General features: G+C 45.2%; 1 protein-coding gene across 2 annotated transcripts in view; it reads right to left on the reverse strand.

Moving 5' to 3' along the window:
• The window catches only part of DPYD (dihydropyrimidine dehydrogenase), a 646,680-nt gene extending 627,256 nt beyond the window's left edge, over positions 1 to 19,424 (reverse strand). For both annotated transcript variants that reach the window (XM_087719294.1, XM_087719293.1), the window contains exon 1: positions 19,297 to 19,424. Coding sequence is in view for 1 of the 2 variants with exons in the window: in XM_087719293.1 (XP_087575419.1) it covers positions 19,297 to 19,335 (39 nt within the window). In the remaining variant the exon portion in view is untranslated. The remainder of the gene's footprint in view (positions 1 to 19,296) is intronic.
• Between the last annotated feature and the right edge of the window lie 5,835 nt (positions 19,425 to 25,259).

A 25,259-nucleotide genomic window follows, 5' to 3' on the forward strand; every position in this document is an offset into this window, starting at 1 on the left:
CACATAAAAATGTCTTTTGTGGTAAAATGGGACCAAGGCTTGTAATTTATGAAAGACTGTTTAATCACAGAATATACTTTTCGAAATATTTGACTGATTTGGAAAAAGGAGCTTGCATGGGGAAAAAAAGAACTTGCATTAAAAAAAAATAGTTTGCACTGGGATTAGGGCGCATCAAATTTTTCAACTTTCAATATCCAAGCATTAGGTGCTCAAAAGTTGTGACATGCCTTGGGAATTGTAAAGATATTTTGATTGTTTTAATATAATTTATATGTACTTGGTAAGTAACTACATAAACATCATAGCTTTTTAACATTTTGTTTGCTTTAATTACTCCATAGATACAAATACAGGTATAGATACAGATATAGGTAGTCCCAAGAATAACAAATATTATGAGCATGATAAGCTTTGATTATCACAGAGAGTCAAGTATTTAATTGGATATTAGATCTGGTTGATTTTTAACATTCAGATACAACAGTTAACAGATGCAATTCATCTTAAAAGGAACAGAAGCATATAAAAGAAGGAGCTATTGGCAATGTACATTAAACATTAATAATTAACAGAGAAATCCAACCAAAGGAATTTGATGGAACTATTGAGGCCATCTAAGATTAAAATAAGTGAATAAAAAACAGCCACTGTCAGGAACCAATATAAAAAATTGGCAGGGCAGAACCAAAAACAGCATTCATCATCCTGTTTTTCCCTCTGAAAAAACCTTCTTGTAATTTAGCCCATCTCTAAATTGTTTATTTGTTGACATGGCAGAGCTAACTTAGGATAGTAATTACCTCCCAACTTACCCTTTGTCATACCATCTTTGACATTTTTGGCATGAGAGTTTCAGATGCAAGAAAAAACTAGCTAATGGAGAAGGAATGAGGACTGGTTATTTATTTGCTGGTGATTAATGGAGAAACTGAAGAAATCTGAAGGACCTTGTGGCTGCTTAATATTTCCCAAACGTAATAGAATTTTGTCTTTAAGGAATTTGTTTCCTTAAGGAGCTATGTATTAATGCTCACAGAATTTTGTCTTGGAACATAGACATAAAAGTTTAAAATCACAGACAGGAACATCTGGCCAGGACCTAATGTGAATTATCAGGATATCCTACCTGATCTGCAGGGCAACAAGCTATACCACTCATCTTCTGGTAGCTACACACCAAGCCTCATCCCTCTCTCTATTCAAAGCAAGAACCAAATTTGTAGGGACCCAGCTAGAGCACTCATGGACCACTGCTTTCTTAACTACATGAAGACTTCTTCAGAAATAGAACATGTGGAATCACCAAGACGGAGCTCTCTCTACGCAAACATGTCATCTGAAATATGTGTGAATGTGCCTATACTCAAAATGGGAGCATCATTTCCGAGGCAGAAGACAAGTCCACACAAAGGAATCAGAATAATGTCCTTATTCTTCATTGTAGCACTAGATAATACGCATGTCTGTTCTAAAATGTGAGTGGCAATGTAGGGATTTGCAAAGGTATTCTTTATAAAAATGATAACTGCAGAGAAAATGTGGTAGAGAACATATGATTTCTACATTTTCAGTAGTCAAAGTGGCTCCATGCAACTAACCACAACCATCATACAAAGCCACTGTAAAAATAATGTTATAATGCAATATTTGCAGTTCATTTAACTGGCATGCTGGTATACAAAAATCAGGCCACTATGCCAAATATAAAACCAGTATAAGATCAACTTTCTAGTCACATTAAGGATTCCACTGAACATTTCAATTTGACACCTAATAATAAAGCTACTTTTTTTAAAAAGAGGATATATTTACCGTATTTTTCATTTCACCCACCTCGGAAGGATGGAAGGCTGAGTCGACCTTGATCCGGTGAGATTTGAACTGCTGAACTGCAGATCACAGTCAGCTAAAGTGGCCTGCAGTACTGCACCCTAACCACTGTGCCACCTCGGCTCTTCATCATCATTACCCAAAACTAGATAACGCTAGTAGTGTTACCTAGTTTGGTAATGAAACGTCTGCAAGAAAATAACCTCAGAGAGCACTAAGGACCCCTCATTTCAACCCTGAGCGTCAAGTATTCTCCGTTACAGATGCAAAAGTGTAGCCCCCGCAAACCTGATATTAGATCTAAGTAACCTCCACAGATTCCTTCAGGGTTCTTTTAATCACCAACTCCACTATGAATAGTCCTTGGATAGCAGTAGTCTCTTTCCTCTCCACATAGTTCCTCCTTGGCACAGGAACAAGGCAATCCATCTCTGCAATTCAATCATTTATGAAAGATCTTTTGTTTCTCTTTTTCACAATAAACCTTGGCATCCCTTTTTCATAAAGTGGCCTCTGTAGAGAAATTAGCTGAAAGGTAGTCATTTTTGTTTTCCTTTCAGAAGCTGATCTTGCTTTTCAATCCTGCCTTGGCCTTACCTTCTCTGCATGCCCTTTATCTTTATTGCAGTCCATTATCTAAGGTCCTCAGAGACATTCAGACTTTATCAGAAGGTTCTTTGATAGTTACCTTGTGTGTGACCCCAGTCTGGGTTGTTGTTTTCTTAAATAGATTTTTAATAACAGTGATTCGTTTTTGGGTATCATTGGGTGGGTTTTATAGATGTGAAATGCTATACTGTTGTGAAGCTTTATCATTCAGAATTAATTTCGTAATTCGTAATTTAATGAGTTTATATGCCGCCCAATCCCGTAGGACTCCGGGCGGCTTACAAATACGAGATAAAATAAAATAACAAATGGGGGGGAAATGAAAACAGTTTAAAAAACACAACGTACATTCAGCTTAGCTGGCGGCTGGACCTGGTTCATAGATCAACAGCCCCAGGCCTACCGGAACAGCCAGGTTTTGGTGGGTTTTTGGAAGGCGGTGAGAGTGGGAAGGGTCCGGATCTCTGCGGGCAGATTGTTCCAGAGAGCCGGAGCAGCTACAGAAAAGGCTCTCCCCCGGGAGGTCGCCAGCCGCCATTGTCCGGTCGACGGCACCCAGAGGAGGCCTAGCCTGTGGGTTCTTATCGGCCGTTGGGAGGTATGTAGCAGGAGGCGGTCTCTCAGATATCCAGGTCCTAGGCCATGTAGGGCTTTAAAGGTAAAGTGTGACTACTATTATTTACTACTATTATTTACTGTTATATCTTACTGTGGAGGCTTCCTATGTTATTGTATAAGCAACCATGAGCCTGATTGGAGTTGACAGCATCCTAATTTAATAGGTAAATAATTAAAAGATTATCAGCAAATAATAAGTGGGAAAGAAACTGGAATTGGCTTTCTTTGCATGGACACATCTTTTTTTCTTATCTTATTCTGCAATGCAACAATCCTCTTAAGACAGGGGTCACCAACCTTTCAGATCTCAGGGACCACTACATTAATAATTTTAAATCCCATGGACCACTAATATGATCTAATGACCGGCTGGGTGGGCGTGGCCAGGTGGTCATGTGACTGTGTGGGTGTGGCCAACACGATGTCACTCACGTCAAGGGGCACCTCACTAGCCTCTACTCACCCCTCCCCTCCCAGCCACTCCTCACCTGTCCACCCGGGCTGCTTAGGGCCCACCCCAACAGGAAGCAGTTGTTGGCGTTAAGAAGCTACCATGAGAAAGAGTTGGCAAAATAGCTGGCTCTGTTCAAATTGGGTCTAACCAAAAAGGAGGCTCAGCAGAAGGACCTCATTGAGGACTGACGAGCATCGGCTTTGCAAGCAGAGGGAAGACCTGCGGGAGTGCAAGGCTAGGTACCGGCGCCTGGAGGCTCAGCGGGCTGAGATGGTCAGCCAGTTGCAGGCCATGATGCAGTCCCACTTGAACAAGGCTCTCCAGGTCTTCACCACCAGCAGCACTTCCCTCCAGCCTTCACTAAAGCCCCACACCAGGAGGCTGAAGCAGACCCTAAGTCAGAATTGTCAGCGTTCCAAGTATCATGTAGAATTAAATCGGAGTCCAAGGCAAAATGATCCTTAAAGTTCCAATTTAATAAAGCAGACATCTTAGCACATCTGTGTAAATCCCAATTCTGGAAATGACATCAGAATTCCACCCAGTTAAAAGTTCATGATCTTGTCCCCACACCCACCATATATCACATGGTCCAATCTTCTTCTTCCACGCTGGTGTCTCCACCCAGCTGCTTCCGGTCAGGTGTAAAAGTGCGGAGGCAAAAGATGACCTTGAGCTTCTAGAAAGGAATGAAAACAATACATTCCACAATCCTACTCCTCTCTATTCCCCCCTCCCATCAACTATACTAATGAAACAGTATACTGAAATAAGAGAAAGTGTGGCAGGCCAAAATTCTAAAAGGAATATAATTGCAGGCCTGACAGGAATTTATGCCCCCCTTCGACACACACAAAAAGACCCCGAAGGAGGAGACTCTCTGCAGCAACACAAGTATCCATTGCATGTTGCCCTAGTTTGAGGACCCCTGATTTAGTGCAATATAAAAAATGCAACTAATTTTTCTGTGGACCACCAGTGGTCCACGGACCACCAGTTGTTGACCACTGTTCTAAGAAAAGGCTAAAAGTATTCACATTCATCAGACAGAGAAATTACACTTCCCCAACACTCATCCAGATGGAATTTCTTTTGAATTAAAACACAAGTGACTTCTTGTTGCACATATAAACTAAAGAAGCAGTCTCAGCCACAATAATGCGTAATCTCTACAAGAATGCCATTAACAGGTCATTCTTATACCTAAAATGATGTTTCCAGAGTTTTCCCATCACAATAAGCCAGAATGAGGCTTCTTTGCTCTTATGTTGCAGAAAATGACAGGCTTTAGACTTCTCAGGATACAGGAAAAGTTTATTTGGCAGCCAGGTTCAGAAAGCGAGCCCATGGCTTAGCATTGCAAGTTCTGAACAACCTTCATTATCGAAGCACGCATTCTTATATATTCTCAAAAGCATTGCAACACGGAAGTACTTAACACATTTCTTAGTGGTTAGTGGTTACCTTATAAGGAGATGGGGTCTTACTTCTCCTTTTGTTTATGGAGGAAGTGTCATTAACAAACTTTAATTGAACCTTGGACTTTTGACATAGATTTTGACATAGGGACATCTTGATTTGGTTTGATTTTATTTTATTACATTTATATGCCGCCCTTTTCCCCAAAGGGGACTAATCTTGTGGTTAGGCACTGGCTTCCTGTTCTTTTGCAAGCTGCAATTCTGCCTATGTGGCTTTAATATAGAAGTAAAGGATCTCTAAGAGGCTGTCCATCCTGACCCAGTAGGTTTCACACTTAATGTCCAAATCTCACTTTACGTCTGCTTTACTTAGAGTTGATATTAAATCCTTGCAAGTTACATGGATGAGTCGATGTTGTCAGACAGGTAAACACGCATCGGGAAATATAGGACCAATTTAATTTTTACTATATGTGCTGTTTGGATTCAGAAAACAAGAAAGGAATAAGAAGAAACCACCAGGGGAGAACTAAGGGAAGGAAGAAGGGGAAGGAGAAGAGGAAGGAAGGAAGTAGAGAAGGAAGGGAGGGAGAAAAGAAAAGAAAGAGAAAATAAGGTGGTGTCATAGCAGGTGTGAAGGATGGTAAACAATACATTCCAAATTATACCTTATAACCTTTTAAATGGAATAATAATAATATAAGAATGGCAAAGAAAAAGAATAACTATGTGAATGTATACCAGGGCTGGGTTTCAACCGGTTCGCACCGGTCCCTGCGATCCGGTTGGTCGCTGAACCCGGAAGTAAGTAACTTCCGGGAACGGCGAAGGCCCCCCCCCGCGCCCGCGCACGCCCGCACACCCATGCCCGCTCCTTACCCGGTTTTTTTTAATTTCGCGCTTTCCACGCATGCGCAGAACGCCTGCGCAATCCTCCAGGAGCAGCTGGAGCATCGCGCAGATGCTAATACGCACGTGCGCGCCGCGTGCGTGCACGTGCGCGCCGCGTGCGTGCGTGAGGACGCCGCGTGCGTGCGTGAGGACGCCGCCGGCTTCGTTCCAACTGATCCGGTTGGAACGGGGCGAGAAACCCACCCCTGATGTATACCTATAACTGTATGTAAGAGAATAAATGACAGTAAAAATATAAAGCAAAATATAGGTAAATAATACTTGATCATAAGTAGCTAAGTTTAAATGAATAAAGAAATGTACATAAAAATGGATAACAAATAAGGAGATTATGAATGAAAGATAGAAATGTATAGAAGGGAAAACACTAACTGCAAAGAAACCGATTCGGAACTGCGGTATGATATACGATGGAACTTATTGTTCCCGTGTTGTTTTTAAGTTATGAGGTTACTTTTGTTAATGTGTTTATGTGTTCTGTTGATGTGCTTAGTCAGGCTTCCAGACCTGACTATTCCCCTGCCTCCCTTGAGGTTGTCTGTATTGAAATGTATTTCTTGGAAAAAGCCACGTAGAATCAGAGTGTGTTGCCAGAGGAGTGTGTATCCTGGAGCAGTTAATCAAAGAAAACAGAACCATCCCATTTCCCAGAAGAAGTTTGTCACGGCTGGAACTGCCTCAATGCTCAATAATATGTGCGGGGCTAAAACGTCTCTCTTCTACCTGTACGGTGCTGCATTTTGCAAATGCAGAGTTTTTCTGCAGGCTAAAACATACAAAGTGCGCATGTGCGAGTGCAGGATGGCCGCTGGTTCCCTCTGCTCTGTCCGGTGGAGCAGAAAAACGCCAAAATAAACCGGCGTTTCGGATCGGAGCCTTGTAAGGCAGGGTCCCTGCAACGGAGCGAGATCCAGGGGACTCGAATAGCCAATCCCCCAGAGGGTCGACGCTCCCAAATGCTCCTTCTCCTACGCGGTAGCCTGGAGTGTGCTTTGCAGCTGTTGGGCGGGCGGAAATGGCGGCGCTTCGCTGAAGGCTTCGCTTCGGCGTTTTTGGATCTAGGCGTCTCAGGCATTGACAAACAACTCTGGACCAGCGTTTTGCGAACTTTTATGGTCCTAGCCTTGGCCCTATTCCCTCTGCTGATTGAGAGGACCCTGGTGTTTACTGCTTCCGGAGGATTACTGTTATCAAAGGAGGTGGGTGACTCGAACGAGGCTGGGGAGGCAAGGCAGCTTGTAGGGCAGCCTGCCGACGAAATGCTGGAAAAATCACGAGCAACATCTCCAACATCTCTAAAATATAATATAAATAACTTACCCGGAAAGCCTAAGACCCAGGGAGCCAAAAATAGATCAGCTGACGCTAGGGACTACCTCTGGAGTAGAACTGTGGATTGGAAATGGCGGTGGCGCTCTGTGGGGGCTCCGTCGCTTGTTCCATTTTCTAGCTATGCTGGCTTGCGACGGGAGCGACCCACAACTGTGCACCCATCCCCAGGACTATCTTTGGGCCGTCAGGACGCTGCAGCCTCGGATTACGGAGGCTTGGGCGACTCTGGCGGATTCCGGGCTGCATCTTTTGTACCAGCTGTTCGGCGGCGAGGGGGAGAATATCAACGTGGTGGCAGTGGCATTGTTCTTTGGCGTCCTTATCGCCTCCCCCACCCCTGCCCCCTGTTTGCTTACAGGAGGATTGTGGAACTGGGGAGACCACCCCTGGAATTTACAGACTTGGATGATCCTAGTGGTCCCAGAGTCTCCGGTGCTTTCTGGGTTGCCTTACCTTACCTATTTAACATCAAGGGAGTAAGCACCATTTTGGGAACAAGCACGGAGTCTTTAGGCAATTACAGCGCCTGCTCCATCCTTTTCCATCTAATTTTGATGGTGTACCTCTGGGAACTTCCTGGAAGGGTTTTTCTACCAGAAGGAAGACTCCGGACTTGTACTGTGGGTGGACAGATGATGATTATATTGCGTCTGGGTTTTGAACACCCACAGGACATTGAGAACCAATCCCTATTGCCTGAACTCGCTCCTTAAATTAACGAACTTGCGCATTTTACAATTTCTTTCCTTTTCTTTCATCTTTTTCTTCTTCCTTTGCATGGGCTATGTATGAGATACGTATGAGATGATTGAATGTCCCACTTTTTATGATCATACTGTTGTAAATTTTGTGTTTTTAACTTTTACGTGGGGACTGTTTGGGGGAGTGTTTGAGTATGTATGATTCGGAGGACCTGCCGGGAGTTGCGGGGGCCATGGGGGTGGTTGAGGGGACCAGAGATACGGGAGAGGGTCGGGGTATTGCGGTCGTAACAGGGAGGGGCAGATACGGCGGGGACTTTAGGGCAGGCCATTACTGGGGAAGGAGGGTTCGCTACATCACAGAGATCCCTCCTTCCGGCCCTAGGAGCCCCACTCCAAGACCAGATGGCGCAAGTAATCAGGACCCTGGTCTCAGGCTGTTGTCGCTAAATGCCAGGTCTGTTGTACATAAAGCACCTCTCGTCCGGGACTTAATTTTAGACGAGTGGGCAGACCTGGCATGTATTACTGAGACCTGGCTGGGCCCAGAGGGAGGAGTCCCCCTTGTAGAACTGTGCCCAGAAGGATTTCAGGTGCTGCATCAGCCGAGAGCCCAGGGAAGGGGTGGGGGTGTGGCCGTTGTTATCCGGGAGTCGTTAGTTCCTCGTAGGGTCCCTGCTCCGGAGATTGTCGGGTGTGAGTCTTTGCTGTTAAAGTTGGACCTCAAGGGTCAAGTGGGTTTGCTGCTAACGTACCTGCCTCCCAACAGCGTTGCAGCAGCCCTCCCCTCGCTCCTCGAGTCAGTAGCCGAGCTGGCGATTGAGTTCCCTAGGTTGATGGTCCTGGGGGACTTTAATTTGCCGTCGCTCGGTGAAAACTCTGATGGGGCGCAGGAGTTCATGGCTTCCATGACAGCCATGGGCTTGACTCAAGTAATCCGAGGCCCAACCCATTCAGCGGGACACATGCTTGACCTCGTATTTCTCTCGGAGCAGTGGATGTGTGATCTTGGTCTGAGGGGGAGTGACATCATACCCCTGTCGTGGTCAGACCATTGCCTACTGAGGCTCGACTTCCGGAGGCCAAACCCCCACTGTAGGGAGGAGGAACTGACCAGGTGGTTCCGCCCCAGGCGTCTTATGGAGCCAGTAAGGTTCCAGACAGAGCTTGGGGTTATTCCTGATACTTTCGCCCACAGTCCGGTAGAGACTCTGGCTGCTGCGTGGCATTCGGCAGCGTCAGAGGCCCTCGACCGGATTGCGCCACTGCGGCCCCTCCGAGGCGGCGGATCCCGGAGACCCCCTTGGTTCACCGAGGAGCTCCGGGAGATGAAGCGCCGGAGGAGATGCCTAGAGCACCGTTGGAGGTCCGATAAGTCCGCATCGAACCGAGCAATGGTAACCACCTGCACCAGGGAATATACTAGGGCACTTAGGGCAGCCAAAAGATCACACATAGCCTCCCTGGTCGCATCCGCTGAGTCCCGTCCAGCCGCCCTGTTTAGGATAACCCGCTCCCTATTGAACAAAAGGGAGGCGGGGGAACCCTTGCAGGGCAGAGCTGAAGAATATGCCCAATTCTTAGCGGACAAAATTGCTCGGTTTCGGACGGACTTGGACTCCATACCCGCAGTTCCAGCCGAGACTCAGGGGGACCAAGTACAACAGCTCTGGGTTGAGTTTCAGGAGGTTACCCCCGGGGATGTGGACAAGGCCATGAGAGCTGTGAGTTCCTCCACCTGTGCTCTGGATCCGTGTCCCTCATGGCTGGTTTCTAACTGCAGTGAGGTGACACGAGGCTGGATCCAGGCGGTTGTAACCGCCTCTCTTCGGGAGGGGAACTTCCCCGCCGCACTGAAAGCGGCGGTGGTGAGACCCCTTCTGAAGAAGCCATCCCTAGATCCAGCTGTCCTTAACAACTACCGCCCGGCCTCCAACCTCCCCTTTCTGGGGAAGGTTGTTGAGAAGGTGGTGGCCTTCCAGCTCCAACGGTCCTTGGAGGAAGCAGACTACCTAGACCCCTTCCAGTCAGGCTTCAGACCCGGTTACAGCACTGAAACCGCCTTGGTCGCATTGATGGATGATCTTTGGAGAGCCAGAGATGAAGGACATCCCTCCATCCTGGTCCTCCTTGACCTCTCAGCGGCTTTCGATACCATCGACCATGGTATCCTTCTGCGAAGACTGCGGGAGGTGGGAGTGGGAGGCACCGTGTTACGGTGGTTCTCCTCCTACCTCTCGGACAGGTCGCAGTCGGTGTTAGTGGGAGGGCAGAGATCGTCCCCAAGGCCCCTGAAATATGGGGTGCCGCAGGGTTCGGTCTTATCCCCCCTACTATTTAACATTTACATGAAACCGCTGGGAGAGATCATCCGTAGGCACGGGATTAGATACCATCAATACGCGGACGATACTCAATTGTATCTGTCCGCCCCGTGCCAAATCAATGAAGCGGTTGACGTAATGGACCGGGGGCTTGAAGCCGTCATGGACTGGATGAGGATTAACAAGCTTGTGCTCAACCCAGAAAAGACCGAGTGGCTGTTGTGTTTTCCTCCCAAAAATTTGGCCATTAATCCAACACTCAGGCTGGGGGGTCAAATTTTACACCCCTCAGAGAGGGTTCGCAACTTGGGAGTCCTCCTGGATCCACAGCTGTCATTCGACCATCATATAGCGGCTGTGACCAGGGGGGCATTCGCCCAAGTACGCCTGGTGCGCCAGTTGCGACCCTACCTGAACCGGGAGGCTCTCACAACAGTCACTCGGGCCCTCGTGATCTCTAGGCTGGAATACTGCAACGTGCTCTACATGGGGCTGCCCTTGAGGTGCATCCGGCGACTTCAGCTAGTGCAGAACGCAGCCGCGCGAGTGATCGCGGGTGCACCCCGATTCACCCGCATTACACCTATCCTCCGCGAGCTGCGCTGGCTACCTGTCGATCTCCGGATGCGCTTCAAGGTGCTACTGATCACCCATAAAGCCCTACATGGCAGTGGATCTGGATACTTGAGAGACCGCCTTCTGCCAATTACCTCCCTACGACCTATAAGATCTCATAGGTTGGGCCTCCTCCGTATTCCATCGGCCAGCCAGTGTCGGCTGGCAACCACAAGGAGGAGGGCCTTCTCAGCAGCGGCCCCGACCCTTTGGAACGAGCTCCCCGTAGAGATTCGCACCCTCTCCACCGTCCAGGCCTTCCGCACAGCCTTGAAGAACTGGCTCGCCCGTCAGGCCTGGGGATAAGGACCATTACCCCGCCCGAATGTTGTATGCATGTTGCTTATTATTTTATTATGTGTTGTCGTCTTAGTGTTGTATTCCCCCCTCCCTGGTTTTCTGTGAGCCGCCCTGAGTCCCCTCAGGGAAAAGGGCGGCCTACAAATAAAATCAATTCAATTCAATTCAATTCAATTCAATTATGTGTATAAAATAAAAATTCAAAAAGAAGAAGAAGAAGAAACCACCACAATTTTATGATGGTCCCACATCTGCCTCTCAGACATTATTATATAATCTGTTTATTCCATCCCATTTATATGAATAAAAGTATCCAAATTCCATACAGATTTTTTTTTAAAAAAAGAAGTTTTAGCCTTTTAAACTGTAGGAAAAAGACAGCATCTGATGCTGGACACTAAGCGAAGCCTTTTATCGGAAGCCTAATAAAGCTATATCGAGGATCTGGTGCTGATCTGAGTGCACATTTTTTTTAAACGTTGCTGAAAACAGCCCCAATGTTGTTAGCCAAGAAAGATTGCCTTACAGTGAATGAGAAGGCTCCCACAGGGTCAACCTGGATCAAGGACATAATGAAAATATGTCACTATGGAGGACAGCAAACTATCTATGACAGGATAAAAATTACCAAAAAGTTGAAGCAATCTGGAAGATCTTTTCCAAACTACCTTGGGAATGACATATTGTCCATATACTAAGCCAGATGCACAGACATAAATAAAAAAAGTCAAGATGCAGCAAGAGACACAATTTGGCAACTATAACTATCTCACTCATCATACTTTAACATCAAAGCAATTAAGTAATAGACAAAGTACATGCACATTAAATTGACCACACACAAAAAAAGTCAAGATATGCAAGTTAAAACTTGTTAATTCTAAAACCTAATCAGGAATTGGGAGGGGGACAACACATCTGGAAATCTGTCCAATAAACTATCACTTGTGATGAATATATCAAACTCCAATGAAAGGCTTTCGTCGTTTAAAACTTTCATTTCTCAGAGATCACAACAGATTTGTATAGAGAAAGAATAAGCCAATAAGGTGGCCCAGAGGTGGGTTCCTACCAGTTCACACCTATTCGGTAGAACCGGTTCATCAAATCTACCAAACCGGTTAGAAGAGGTCCCACCAGTGGACCCAGAAAGCAGGCCACACCTACAGAAGAGGTTCCAAAAAATTTTGAAACCCACCACTTGTCCTTGGATATGATTATTCTACACTATCGTGCTCATATTTATAAAACTCAGTGCCTCTGTAAAAGGTAAGGATGACTATTGCGTTTGTGGTGCAATCAGAACATTGCGTGTGTTGAAGTTGTTTTAACGCAAACCAAAGATGCCTTTTAAAAAACAAGTTTACATCCTATTCTTATGCAGGCCAGTGCTGTGTGTAATTTAAGGTGGTTCTGACAAGTGTCGTCGGCATCTTCATATCCGGTCACATGGGTGGCAAGCCACTCCCATCTGGTCACATGGGCGGCAAGCCACTCCTACAAAGGAGGCCACACCCACAGAGTAGGTTCGAACAATTTTTGAAACCCACCACTGAGGTGGCCAGTAGAACATTTAAAGAAGATTAGTACAGATGGATGGGGAGCAGAAAAAACTGTAAGAACTGTGATCAGTTCAAATTTGTAATAGCATGTTTGTTATTTTATAGTCATTGGGGTTTTTTTTTTAAGAAAGAGAAAATCCTATAACCAACACTGGCATGTTTTTTCTTTTTAAAAGAGAGTAAGGGGGCAGCAACTTTGTTTGTGGAATTTCAATTTAGAGGGAGAGAGGGAGGTGGGGAAGGGAGGGAGGGAGGATCATAAATACATGCTGGTTGCCAAGAATTCAAATTTTGACTTTGTGACTGTGGTGTGCTGTTAAGTGCGCGGAACAAGCTATAAGTTACTTTTTTCAAAGTTGCCGTTATAACTTTGAATGGCCACTAAATGAATGGTTGTAAGTCAAGGACTACCTGTAATGGGGTCACCGACAAATGCACGACAGACATATGCACGCCACCAAAACCGCAACGGACAAATGAGCACCGTCAAAATCGCTAATTGATTTTCAACAATAGCGCACCGACAAAATTGCATCATCAACAACCCTAACTCTAACTGTTTATTGTGCTTGTCATCGCGCTTTTGTCAGCGTGATTTTGACGTCGCGAATTTGTGGGCGCGATTTTGACGTCGCGTTTTAATCGGCGCTATTTTGTCGGCGCGCGTATGTCTATCGCGCATTTGTCGGGTCACACCTGTAATGGATCCAATTACTTAATATAGATGGTTGACACTCTCTCTCTCTCTCTCTCTCTCTCTCTCTCTCTCTCTCTCTCTCTCTCTCTCTCTCTCTCTCTCTCTCTCTCTCTCAATGGATGTTTTGAAGTAGAGGCAAAACATCCTTCTGTCAGGGATGTCTTAAGTTGGATCCCTGGAGGAAGTTAACCTAATTGGTTCCTTTCATGATTCTGTACAAGCTTAAACCTATAATCAAGATCATAGTACATATACTCCTAGAACTGGGCATTTTGAGGGATGTTTTAGCCCTATAAAATGCTGGGTCAATAAAGAAATAGTTCAATAAAACATTACTAAGGACAAAGTACTCACGGCTTGCTAATCATTAACCTTGTACTAGTCCTGTGAAATTAATTGAGAGTTATGTAAAACCAGAGCCAATGGCGTTTTCAACAGCATTGCATGACAATCATATCATTGTAACGAATACAGTTATGGTTTTCTAATATGCTTGTTTCAAGAATAAAACTAAAATTAGTACCTTTGATTTCATTTAAGTTGTGATTCCTAACATGTTGTTTTGCAATAGAAACATCACCAGATTTAGTATGACTCACTTCTATATGTTCCATGCTAATTGTTCACCTTTGCAAATACCAATTAACATTCATACAGTACTCATAACAGCTCCCCTCCAAGGCTTTAACACAACGCTCCAGGCCATTAGTGATTAAATTTGTCATTAAAACCACACACTCCATATCAAGGTCTTATAACCCTGCAAATGTCTAGGTGACAAAAATTAGACAGATCTTCTTATCAAATGCACAAAATTAGCAATACACTACTAGGTAAAGGTTCCCCTCGGACATATGCGCTAGTCGTTCCTGACTCTAGGGGGCAGTGCTCATCTACATTTCAAAGCCGAAGAGCCAGTGCTGTCCGAAGATGTCTCCGTGGTCATGTGGCCGGCATGACTGAACGACAAAGGCGCACGGAATGCTGTTACCTTCCCACCAAAGGTGGTCCCTATTTTTCTACTTGCATTTTACATGCTAGGTTGGCAGAAGCTGGGACAAATAACAGGAGCTCATTCCGTTACGCGGTGCTAGGGATTTGAACTGCCGAACTGCTGACCTTTCTGATTGACAAGTTCAGCGTCTTAGCCACTGAGCCACCATGTCCCCTGGTGTATATGACACTATTACGCTAATACTTTGCCCATAATTTATTTATAAAAATTGTTGGAATAACCCTGAAAAGCGTTCAAAGGTTTTGAATGCATTACATAAAAATAGCCAAGATAAAAATCTCAATAATACAAGATTTGATACACATCTGACAATACTAACTAAAATCAAATGCACAATTTATACATGTAATATATGCAAGTCCAATCATAGACCCAAATATCGGGTGACAGATTAGAGTGTAGGAGTTGCAACAATATAAAAAAAAGGTATTGGGGCTCTAGAAAGAGTGTAGAGAAGAACAAAGATGATTAGGAGACTGGAGGCTAAAACACATGAAGAACGGCTGCAAAAATTGGGTATATCTAGTTTAATGAAAAAAGGTCTAGGAGTGACATATCTGCCAATAATTAAGGGGCTGCCACAGAGAAAGAGGGGCTCAATCTATCCTTCAAAGCACCTGAAGGTAGGACAAGAAAAAAATGGATGGAAATTAATCAAGGACAGAACCAATATTGAAACAAGAAGATTCTTGACAATTAGAACAATTAATCAGTGGAACGTTCCCCTTCAGAAGTTGAAGAGTGGGGAAATTGGACAGCTATTTGTCTGAAATAGTATAGGAGCTCTTGCTTAAGAAGAGGTCGGACTAGAAGACCTCCAAGGTCCCTTCCAACTCTGTCATTTTATTAATTGTTAAAGTGTGACTATGATAATTCCCATTGCTTTCAATGGGCAAACATCAATGGTAACTAAGTTTGGATCCAGCCTAAGGTTTTTCTCAGGTAATTCTAAAGTAGCCTTGACAAAATTAGCTGGATATTCTGGACCTTACCTGGAAGTTAATTATCTAACCAGCGAATTCTACAGTGATTTAGACAGTAACACAGTAATATAGACAGAATAATAAGAATGTAATATGTTAAAAAAACAGAAGAGGACAAAAAAAAATTCAAATAATGATATTCCATTAGTTCAAATGAAGGAAGTGTCTGCATAATGTTAGGAACAAAGTGCAACTTTGATTCAGTTGAATTATAGTTCTGAAACTATTTTTTTAAAAAAGCTATGAAATTCAAATGCAGACAATCCAATTAGATGAATTCTTCAACTGGATACTGCAAGATCTTTTTTGACTTTACGTAATAACTATGCTGGCTTCAGTTATATCAGTGTGTACATCATTATATGTTCAAAGGCTAAAGTACATGATTGTGTTTCTACATGGGCAGGCGTCTCATCAAAGGATGTATACTTTCATTTCCATGAATTTTAGAACATGTGCCTATTTGTATAATGCCACCAGCTACTAAAGAAAATGGGGGAAAACATTGTTTATTTCTACTGTACATTTTCTTCACTAAGAATTAAAATGATTTTGTGTCTGTCTTTCATTTACTGGTATGATAACAACAGCAAACACAGTTGTTGTCAAAATGTGCCTTTGTCTCAGTAGAACAAAACAGAAGATACAATTCAGTAGTTTCATCTTGACAACACACACACCACCACGGCAGAAACAGAAAGTCACGTGTGGAAAAGCACTCAACAAGTGAATGTGTCCTCACAGCTGTTTCTCTACTTTTATTTTTACTTAACAGTTGTATGTTATTTATTTTAACAGTAGTATTGTTATTTATTTTTATTTTTTTATATAATTTTATTTTATTTTTGTTACATAGACAACATAATCACATAACAATAGAAAAGGAAAGGCAGAGGGAAAAGAAAAAAAAACCCCACACACAAGAAAAGAAAAGAAAAGAAAAGGGGGGGGGAACCCCATCATCCCATACAGTATGTCATTTGATTACAGGTGCATCCCTAATATGTTTCCCCCCATGCACACACCCCGTATCTCTCTGTTATATATTTAATAGACACCACAATAACCTAGGGTTTAAAAAAAAAGGGGGGGGGGAGACCCAAAAAAGGGGGGGGAACACACACACACACACACACACACACACACACACACACACACACAAACCATCATCACATACAGCATGTCGTTTGGTTACAAGTGTTTTAACATCTGCATCTTGAAATAATATTTACGGTCTCAAATGTTTCATCTAATATAACTAAAGGCCTCGTTTTCATTCTACAATATATATTCAGTTAACATTAGCATTATTTTTCCCCAGCAAGTATACTTCTATTCATTGTTAACCTTGCATTTCATACCTTCAAACAGAGATCTTATTCCTTCATTTTTCAACAAAGCATCGCTGCATATATATATATACCAGTTTTCATTTGTTCCCCTATTAGAATTGCTTAGTATTGTTATTTATTTTAAAGTTATTGGCTGCCCAGAATCATAGAAGTGACATGGATGACCATATAGAGTGAATCAATAAATAAATATCTCTTAAGAGATATTTTATTGGGTGGCAAGAAAGGAAATGAAAATAAATGACTGAAGTGGATGTGAGGCTCAAGAAACTCAGTTCTAATCTCATTAAAAAAAAATATTATTTTTTATTTTGACAAGACTTCCGTGATCACCATCGTCTTCTTTCCTCGAGAACATCCTGAACAGAGCCGAGGTGGCGCAGTGGTTAGGGTGCAGTACTGCAGGCCACTTTAGCTGACTGTGATCTGCAGCTCAGCGGTTCAAATCTCACCGGCTCAAAGTCGACTCAGCCTTCCATCCTTCCGAGGTGGTGAAATGAGGACCCAGACTGTGGGGGCAGGTTGCTGACTCTATAAACCGCTTAGAGAGGGCTGAAAGCCCTATGAAGCGGTATATAAGTCTAATAAATAAGTAAGTAAGTAAGTAAGTAAGTAAGTAAGTAAGTAAGTAAGTAAATAAATAAATAAATAAATAAATAAACCTGTGTCTCCACAATCACACTCATAACAACAGCACTTAGATTCATATACTGCTTCTTAGTGCTTTACAGCTCTCTCTAAGCGGTTTAGAGTCAGCATATTGTCCCCCAAAATTTGGGTCCTCATTTTACCCACCACCGAAGGATGAAAGGCTGAGTCAATCTTGAGCCTGGTACAGGGGTGGGATTCATTATTTTTTTTTACTACCGGTTCTGTGGGTGTGACTTGGTGGGCATGGCAAGGGAAGGATACTGCAAAATTCCCAGTCCCTCCCCACTTCTGGGGGAAAGTTACTGCAAAATCCCCATTCCCTCCCCACCCCACTAACCTGCTTTCCAGCTCCATTCTCCTGTTCAGGTCAACAAAAGAAGATCAGATGGGAGGTTGGGAGGGACCAGCCTTTTGCCGGTTCTCCAAACCACTCAGTGAAGGAAGAAAGAGGGGTAGAGAGGGTGGGCGAGAGGATTGGAGGCAGGAAGAGAAGGAAGGGAGGGAAAGTAGTGGGAGAGAGGAGTGATAGAGGGGGAGGGGATGTAGGAAGTAGAGGGGAATGTTGGAAGGAAGAATGAAAGTTAGAGGGGGGTGAAAGAGGGTGTATGGTGGGTCAAGGTGGCATATTGGGTTTGTATTTTGGGGGGTATTGTCTACAAAAGGGAGGGCTATGTTTATTATTCAATGTTATATGCCCCGGTTATGCACAGTATACATGTGATTGTATGGAATGAAATGGAAATAAACATATTGTTGAATTCAAACCACTCAAAATTTCCACTACCGGTTCTCCAGAACCTATCAGAACTGGCTGAATACCATCTCTGGTCTGGTGAGATCTGAACTGCCATCTCCAGCAGTCAGCAAAAGTAGCCTGCAGTACCGCACTCTTACCACCGCGCCACCATGGCTCATAATTAGCATCTCTGAACCGTATTTGACCCACATCTACATCTAGGCAGCCTCTGGCTACTTCCTAAGATAGCATACAATAAACACACTTTGTGTTTCTTTACAGCATGTGTCTGGGAAAAAACAGAATTGAGGGAGACAGACGGAGCACCTCAGGGTAACCTATCCCATCCTGTGGGGGTATGATTCCTTCATAAAATAAAAGAGGGTTGCCAAAGCAAATAGTTGAACAGATTGAAAGATAAGGAGAGACATATGACATCCTGGGGTAATTTTTTTTAAAAAACCAGTAAAATGCTTCTGTCTTTTTTTTTTTTTTCCTTTTTCTCCAGGGTATCACTGTTATTAGGAAGACAGAAGAGACAGCCTACTCAGGATGCCAATTTCGAGGCGCAATCTTAGACACACTTAACCGAGAGTGATCTTCCTTGAACATAATGAGATTTAATTTCAAGTAAATATGCGCAGGATTGCACATCAGGGCTTTCTCCTTCTTTTAAAGATTATTAGATTTTCACCGCAGGGGGAGAGAAAGCACTTTTGGGATTTCCCTCCGAGGTGTCGAAAAGCCCTTTATCTTCACAACAAGGCTCTTAATGGAGTTCTGAAACCACAAAACACCAAGTTGTTTTGTTCGGGGGGTTTGTTCTCTCCCCCCTCCTCTCCCCAAGATACTCGCAGGAGAGCAGGGAACTTGCCAGCCAACTCTGTCCCCTAATTCAATGTTTCTCAACTTTGGCAACTTGAAGATGTCTGGACTTCAACTCCCAGAATTCCCCAGCCAGCATTCGCTGGCTGGGGAATTCTGGGAGTTGAAGTCCGGACATCTTCAAGTAGCCAAGGTTGAGAAACACTGCCCTAATTTGTCCTGGAGTTTGGTGTCCCGTCCCCCCCCCCCTCTCTAGCTGGCTGGTTGACTGGCAAGTTTCTTCTCCCAAACTTCTCCACCTGACCCCCTTTTTTCCGTCCCTTTCCCCGCCGCCTCGTTTTGGTAAAGTGGGGTACCTCGATATCCACGGGGTCTCGGCTAAGCAAGCGATTCATGCTTTCCCTTTTCTGTTCGCCGCGCCAAAAAAATAAACAATACAAAAGTTTTAAGCGACCGAAAGGACGCCCCGGACACCGCCCCGGGGAGGGAAAAGTGGGTTTTTTGGAGGGAGTGTGTACATGCGCAGGTTGCTTTATATGGAGTTGTGGCTTTGGATTGGGAGACGCAAAGGGTTTGATAAGCCCGCCTTGCCACCTGCGTGAGCCAAGTAGTATATGCGACTCAAGGCTAGTGATTGACTTAATTGACAGCTCGGGACTCTTTGGAATGCCAGGCGTAGATCAAGAGAGTAGCATCCTTGCCCTTGAGCCACGCGCAAGGGCAAGGATTTGACAGCGTCGCCAGGTTTGGGCTCCCGGTTTTCTTCTTCGTTTGGATCTAAAACAAATCTCAAACAAAGGAAGAGTTCATCTTTGAAGGCAATCTCTGCCTTAAAGGGGACGACAAACGACTCATCGTCCGTTGCGATGATCCAATCCTATGTAGGATCGGTGCAAACGGGGTGGGGGTGGGGGTGGGGGCAATAGGCAGGTCGCATCAAATTGATTAGGCACCTTAAAACTCCAGAATTGTGTACTCAAGTATTCTGCAGACGTCACTTTTCCAAGAAGGGAGGAGACGGTTTGGCAACCCGAAGTGATTGCTAAATTGCGACAGCCGAGGCCGGTTCACGTCGGAGATTAGGCAAAAGGCAGAGTTGGGCTCGATCCAAAGCAATCAACGCGGAGCCTCCCAGCGTGCTCAACTCTATTTAGGGAAGCCAGCTTTGCGTGTTGCTCTGTAATTACTGCGCCATGACGGCAGACCGATTCTTAAGCTGGGCAATGGCCAAAGGCTTTGCCTGTTGAATTTCTGCATGTCAAAAGGCCTTATGCTTCCAGCGCAAAACAAAAATCCCCAAAGGAGGGAGGGAGGATTGCTTGATCCGGATCCCCTGTCCAGAGAGGAGGTTAGCTAAGGCTCCCCAGGATGCCATGCAGGGAGAAGCCCAGAGAAGTTTGCAGCAAAGATGTCCTCGCCCTGAGGACAAAACAAGCCTCAGAACAAGGTGTTCTGATAAGGGAAAGAAGCCAAATACTTGGCCAGGTTGTTCACCCTGAATGCAGCAAGGGACTTTGCTCACCTTGACAATGTCATTGATGAGGGGATATAGAAACTTCCAGTCCAAGGCGGTGGGTTTTTTTTAAGCGTATGGCACGTGTTAGCCATGGATCACTGAGGTGGCTGGCGGCTTCTGTGAAAGGAATTTTTTAGGCTGGTGTTATCTTTACCTGCAGGACGCCTGAATGCCAGGAGGCAATCAGGGGAAGCACCTTTCTTGTCCCTACGTGGTCTATTCACTCGCAGGAATCGAGCCCCCGACCTCAGCGGTGTGCAGGCCCAGCGTCTTATCACATGAGCCACCACGGCCCCAGTCCAAGTTGATGCTTTCCTTCTCCAAAATCCTGGAGGAGGGAAAGGAGGGAGTCTGCTTGGAAACTGCCCTTGACTGCCATCTCTCAGATGGTGTTATTCATGATGCAAATGTTGGGTGGGTCAATACCCAAGTGTTGTGGCCCAGCAGGAGCCGTTGGAGCTACCACCAGACTCTGACAGCGAGGGGCCCTCTGAGTCAGCTCTGGAGGAGGTGGAGGACCCTGGACAGGGTTCCGACTCCGAGCAGGGCGCAGAGAGAGTGGTTGGCCACCAGGTGACACCTGAGCCTTGGACCAGTGGGGAGGAGACAAGGGAGAGTGATCCAGAAGCCAGCAGTGAGTTGTTCCTGGATGCACACCATCGAGGAGCTACTAGGCGTCAGGAATAATTATGCAATTACAGAAGGTAATTGCGCTCAGCTGGTGGTCATTAGGCTCCTCTCCAGACTATAAAAAAGTCTGCTTGTGCACACGCCCCTCTTGCAGATGTCAACCCATTGACTAAAGAGAACTGTTGTAACTAACTTGGCAGGCTGGATTGCTGCCAAGGTTTGTCTGAGTTGCTGCCAAGGTCCTTATCTGTTTGTTTGCTTGGCTTTCAGCCACCGAGATTCTAGTCTTGTTATTAAAGGATAATCTAATTAAGCTCGTCTCGGCTTTTGTTACTGGACGGAGGAGGGGGTCAGAACACCCAACTATGCTATGAATCATGTTAGATGGATGGGCAGGATCTTGGCTTCCCATAATAGTCAAGCCTATCTAAGCACCCTTTTGGGGCATAGTGGCTCAGCCGTTAAAAGATGTTGAGCTTGTCAGCTGGAAACCTACAGCCTGGATTTGAGACCCCAGAGCCATGCAACAGGGTGAGCTCCCATTACGTGCCTAGCTCATGCCCATCTAGCAGTTTAAAAGAAAGCAAAAGCAAGTAGATAAATAAGTACCACTTCAGTGGGAAGGTAACAGCATTCCATGTGCCTTGGCATATAGTCATGCTGGCCACACAATCATGGAAATGTCATCAGACAACACTGGCTCCATCAGCTAAGAAATGGAGAAGAGCATCACCCCCTAAAGTCAGACACAGCAGAAAACCCTTATATTTACCTAAGCTCCAGAACAGAGAAGCTCCTCTCTTGTCTGCCATAGTGAGCCTCATTTGTACCCAGAGAGGTTCATCCTTTAGATGAACATCTACCTGTTGTCAAATGGAGACAACCCATAGCAAATGGGCTAAAACTGGGGGTGAAATCCAGCAGGTTCTGACAGGTTCTGGAGAACCGGGAGCAGAAATTTTGAGTGGTTTGGAAAACTGGCAAATGCCACCTCTGGCTGTTCCCAGAATGGAGTGGGAATGGATATTTTGCAGTATCCTTCCCCTGAAGTGGGGAGGGAATGGAGATTTTGCAGTATCCTTCCCCTGGAGTGGGGTGGGAATGGAGATTTTGCAGTATCCTTCCCCTGGAGTGGGGTGGGAATGGAGATTTTGCAGTATCCTTCTCCAGGAATGGGGTGGGAATGGAGATTTTGCAGTATCCTTCCCCTGGAGTGGGGTGGGAATGGAGATTTTGCAGTATCCTTCTCCAGGAATAAGGTGGGAATGGAGATTTTGCAGTATCCTTCCCCTGGAGTGGGGTGGGAATGGAGATTTTGCAGTATCCTTCTCCAGGAATGGGGTGGGAATGGAGATTTTGCAGTATCCTTCCCCTGGAGTGGGGTGGGAATGGAGATTTTGCAGTATCCTTCCCCTGGAGTGGGGTGGGAATGGAGATTTTGCAGTATCCTTCCCCTGGAGTGGGGTGGGAATGGAGATTTTGCAGTATCCTTCTCCAGGAATGGGGTGGGAATGGAGATTTTGCAGTATCCTTCCCCTGGAGTGGGAAGGGAATTGATATTTTGCAGTATCCTTCCCCTGGAGTGGGGAGGGAATGGAGATTTTGCAGTATCCTTTTCCAGGAATGGGGTGGGAATGGAGATTTTGCAGTATCCTTCCCCTGGAGTTGGGAGGGAATGAATATTTTGCAATATCCTTCCCCTGGAGTGGGGAGGGAATTGATATTTTGCAGTATCCTTCCACAGGAGTGGGGAGGGAATTGATATTTTGCAGCATCCTTCCCCAGGAGTGGGGTGGGAATGGAGATTTTGCAGTATCCTTCCCCTGCCATGCCCACCAAGCCACACCATGCCCACCAAGCCATGCCCACAGAACCGGTAGTAAAAAAAAAATGAATTTCACCACTGGCTAAAATTACAGGTAATGGTGGTTTCCTCCCATTCTAAGGCGAGATAAAAATGTGCACTCTTTTTTTTTAAGTGGAGGAAATCTTCAAGCTTTCCCAAAAGTTCAAGGAGCAAAGGTAATCCCCATCTCTCAGCTTTTGCCAGAAGGCTTGGATCCCAGAATGCGGCCGCGCGAGTGATCGTGGGTGCACCTCGGTTCGCCCACATAACACCTATCCTCCGCGAGCTGCGCTGGCTACCTGTTGATCTCCGGGTGCGCTTCAAGGTGCTACTTACCACCCATAAAGCCCTTCATGGTAGTGGATCTGCGTACTTGAGAGACCGCCTCCTGCCAATTACCTCCTTGCGACCTATTAGATCGCACAGATTAGGCCTCGTCCGAGTTCCATCCGCCAGTCAGTGTCGACTGGCAACTACACGGAGGAGAGCCTTTTCAGTAGTAGCTCTGACCCTTTGGAACGATCTCCCCGTGGAGATTCGTACCCTCACCACTGTCCAGACCTTCCGCACAGCCCTCAAGACCTGGCTATCCCGTCAGGCCTGGGGATAAAGATCGTAATCCGTCCCCACCCGAATGATGAATGTTGTGTACTATTTTTACTTATGTATTGTTTTATGTCTTATTGTCTTGTACTCCCCTCCCTATATATTGTAAGCCGCCCTGAGTCCCCTCAGGGAAAAGGGCAGCCTATAAATAATAAAACCTAAACCTAAATCTAATCCCAGAGATATAATGCATATTATTTTCCCTCTTAAGCCTGCTGCCCTTCTATGTGCCACTCATCTGCCTCTGATTTTCCCCTGGCGATACTAAGAGGAATGACCCACGTGCTCTCTACAACAGCAGAGCAGGAGGAGGTGAGACAAGGAAGAAACGAGCGACCAGTATCACTCCCTGACTGGGTTCACATAACAAACTGAGGCTAAAATTAGACTGCATCGTTCAAGGCTCTCAGCTTTGGCTATAACCCTGGCGAGAAAAGCTTTTGGAAGACATCCAAGATGAACCTGGTGGTTTTTCGGACATCTCCGGTGACCTAAGTCACACAGCCACAATGTTTCACTGACCCGTGTTTAGGATTTCGAGCAGATCCGCTTGTTCAACTAATACGCTGCTTAATATATTTTGCAAGGCCAGAAAACGGGTTCACGTCACTCACTAAATGATCAGATTGGACGTGTGAATGCAGCCCGTTGAGATCCCCCCCCGGGAAGTTCTGAAATTAACTCTCATGCTTCTGCCTCTGCATCTGCTGATTCTGGAGAAACTGCAAAGAAAGTGGGCAGGGGAGGAGGCTTAAAATAGGAGCACTGATGTGGGCAGGATAGGGTATGTGTGGAAAGATGGCAGGTAATTTCCTACATGGACCTAATATTATTTCCATAGGTGGGTGAAGGAGGGTTTATACTTCCTTCCTAGGAGAAGGGAATTGTGTTTTTAACTAGCCAAATCGATCTTTTAGAGAAGGATCCTCATACTTCGACTGTATCCCACCCCCTTCCAGCTAAGGCACTATAGAGGCTCACCTTGGATGCAACGTCTATTTTAACAAGGAAAGGCAAGCAGTAGCAAAACCTTCTTCCGGGGAGCAAGTACTTAGTGGAATCTGAATTTGTGCTCTGAGATATCAGCTTCCTACTTCCCAACACAGGTCTCCTGGTTCTGGAGATTTTCCATCTTTAACTCATCATTTCTTCCCCAGTTAGAGCAGGTGTGCAATTTGGAGGTCTTCTTGGGCTCAGCTCATGTTTAAAGCTGTGATGGGAGGGGGGGCTTTGTACCAGTTTGTCTTGTGCACCAATTATACCCATTCCTGAACCAAGAGGTCTTCCTCATAACCATAACCTATGCCTTAGTCACTCCTACTTTGGAATTCTCTAATGCACTGTAGGAAGTTATCACCCAGCCCTCTCCCAGAAAAATGAAATATCCTAGGAAATATTGAAAAGGCAGAATATTTCTCTGGATGTGAAAAGAAAGAAACATGTTTTAAAAGACAGGAATAGCTGCCTGTAGCTTCCTGCCAATCCCCACTTTGTCAATGGGCCATGAAGAAGGCCAAGCTAGTCCACTTTACATAATAAAGGCTTCTCCACTTCAGCTGCAGGGGGATGGGAGTAAAAGCATGATAATATTGGCACTTTACTCAACTGACCACATGGCATCTGAGAACTCAACCAAACCTGGATTCAAAACACAGCCTAAAAAGTTGCCCCTACATGGCCCCATGGGAGTCTGACAACCAGTCAGAATGCATTTCTTACAC

Source organism: Thamnophis sirtalis, unplaced genomic scaffold (assembly GCF_051295495.1).
Source record: "Thamnophis sirtalis isolate CommonGarterSnake01/CBP01778 unplaced genomic scaffold, rThaSir2_p1.2 scaffold_7, whole genome shotgun sequence".
Taxonomy (NCBI): Eukaryota; Metazoa; Chordata; class Lepidosauria; order Squamata; family Natricidae; genus Thamnophis; species Thamnophis sirtalis.